Consider the following 2,339-nt stretch of genomic DNA (forward strand, 5'->3'; position numbering starts at 1 on the left):
AAATTAGCTGCAAGTGTTGATGCACACCTGTAGTCACAGCTACTCAGGAGGCCGAGGCAGGAGGATCAACTAAGCCCAGGAGGTCCAGGCTGCAGTGAGCCAAGATCACGCCACTGGACTCCAGTCTGGGTGGCAGAACAAGACCCTGTCTCAAAAATCAAAACAAACAAAAACAAACAAAAAACAAAAACAAAAAACCACCACCAAAACAAAAAGAAACAATCTTCCTTATTATTAGTGTCTGGTAATTCAGTTTCAATATGTTGTTAAACCCTTAAAAATTTACACATACATAAAGGAAGGATGAACACTGTCCCCAGGATGAAGAAATATTAGGACTCCGGTCATGCCCAGGGATACGGAGCACTCTCTAGTGACCAAAGGGTGAGCACAAGCAGCGAGGCAAGCGGGCAGTGCACGCACTGAGAACTCACACAGCGCAGTGCCTGCCTGGCAGGGAGGACCACCAAGATGCTTTGTGCTGGCATTTTTATCTATTTGAACAGCCTAACAGGCACATTTGTGGGTGGGAGATAACGGTAGTTGAGGATGTACTAGGAGCTCCTCACGGTGGGAGGGAGTAAGCTATTTCCCCTCAATCTGATGCACTCAGTTCCCTGGTTCCACCAGTGCTTTCAACTTCTTTCGTGAACAGCTTGAGGGGGCTTCAGTGTTCAGGCTTTTTATAATCACAGCTGCTCTTCCTGCATGAAAAGACAGCTATTCATCCCAGCAGGCAGCCGTACTGGTTTCAGGCAGGCATTAGTCATCGGAAATTTTTCAAATCAACACTCCTGCTAGGGGTAGGTCTCTAAAACATAGACTCAATTATGTTACCCTTCCGCTTCTAGAACTGCTGAGGGCTCCTTAACAAAGCCCAACCCCTGGGGGGAGCCTCGGGTCTGGCTCTAGCTTATGGCTGCAGCCTCACTCCCCACTGTAGTGACTACTGACATTCCCAAAACACATCCTGCACTTTTATCCTCAGTAAATGTTTGGGAGGGGGAAGGAGGGAGGTTTTGAGTGAGTCTCGTAATGCCCCACCTCCATCGCACTGAAACTACAGCTCTGCAACTGCTTCCAGGCCTTCAGCAGGTATTCTGCGAGGTCCTGGCAAGAGTGCTGCTGGCAGGTGAGAAGGCAAACACTCCCTGGACCCCAAATTCTCTCCCCTATATCCCCAACGGGAACCTGGCATACATGTGATGACCAGCAGGGAGGGTCTGTCTGGGCTATAGGAATATCTCACCCTCCTGGCTCTGTCTGGGGAGGGCAGGGCTACAGCCCGCTCAGGACAGATGTCCAGTCCAAAGGATTCAGGCCCATGAAGTGGGGCCCTGGATTATTATAAAGTAGATTTTAACCCACGGGTTTCAAATCCTCTGGGTTACGGGAGGCGGAGGTTGCAGTGAGCCGAGATCGTGCCACTGCACTCCAGCAGCCTTGGGGACAAGAGCAAGACTTCGTCTCAAAAAAACAAAAAAAAGCAGGCTCTATTCACCACAACCTCTCCCATCTGTCTGATCAGACAAGCAGCGTAAGAAAACATGAAATGCCATACCATGTGGTGGAGAAAGCCGCCGGAGGCTGCAAACTTCATCTGTTTAGTAGGAACGGAAGCTATACCATCATCATCTTCATCCAGGTCATATAAATTCTGAGAATATAACATAAAGAAATATAAGCAAATGTGGCATGTATGCCCTCAACAGACATCTAGAACAGGCATGGCAAGGAAATGGCTGCTGGAGAGAGAAAGGGACCAAAGTAGAAGTGGGCACAGGGGTGATGGTGCCTGGAAAGACTGGGGCCCAAGTCCTGACAGGCTAACTCTCTGTCAACAGGGCCCAGGGAAAGTCCTACAACTTCCAGATACAGCAGAAGTCCCTTTTTCCCAGTGGGCAGTATCTACGAAGAGTCCCTAAAATGTTCCTTTATATCCTTTGGCTTGGAAAGTCCATCCTTGTTAATATGACCTACAGAAATAAATCCAAACCCTAGAAAGAACTTTATCTACAAAGATGTTCATAGCAGAAGAATTTCTAACAGTGAAAATGACAGGAAAATGGTTTAAATAAAACTGGAATGCCAACTATATGGCTTTTGCAATTATTAAAATGTTTACAGTAAATGTGAAATGTTGCAGAAAAATGCTTGAGTTACAAAGTGAAAAAAGAATGATAGAAAATTGGGTAAGAATATAACCATGACTGGGCGCAGTGGCTCACGCCTGTAATCCCAGCACTTTGGGAGGCCAAGGAGAGCGGATCACGAGGTCGGGAGATTGAGACCATCCTGGCTAACACGGTGAAACCCCGTCTCTACTAAAAATACAAAAA

General features: G+C 47.2%; 1 protein-coding gene across 3 annotated transcripts in view; it reads right to left on the reverse strand.

The window, feature by feature from the left end:
• POLDIP3 (polymerase (DNA-directed), delta interacting protein 3) overlaps positions 1-2,339 on the reverse strand; it is a 38,402-nt gene that overhangs the window by 20,759 nt on the left and 15,304 nt on the right. For all 3 annotated transcript variants that reach the window (XM_011945125.1, XM_011945126.1, XM_011945124.1), the window contains one exon: positions 1,562-1,657. In XM_011945125.1, the coding sequence (XP_011800515.1) occupies positions 1,562-1,657 (96 nt within the window). The remainder of the gene's footprint in view (positions 1-1,561; positions 1,658-2,339) is intronic.

This window comes from Colobus angolensis, unplaced genomic scaffold (genome assembly GCF_000951035.1).
Source record: "Colobus angolensis palliatus isolate OR3802 unplaced genomic scaffold, Cang.pa_1.0 Scaffold239, whole genome shotgun sequence".
Taxonomy (NCBI): domain Eukaryota; kingdom Metazoa; phylum Chordata; class Mammalia; order Primates; family Cercopithecidae; genus Colobus; species Colobus angolensis.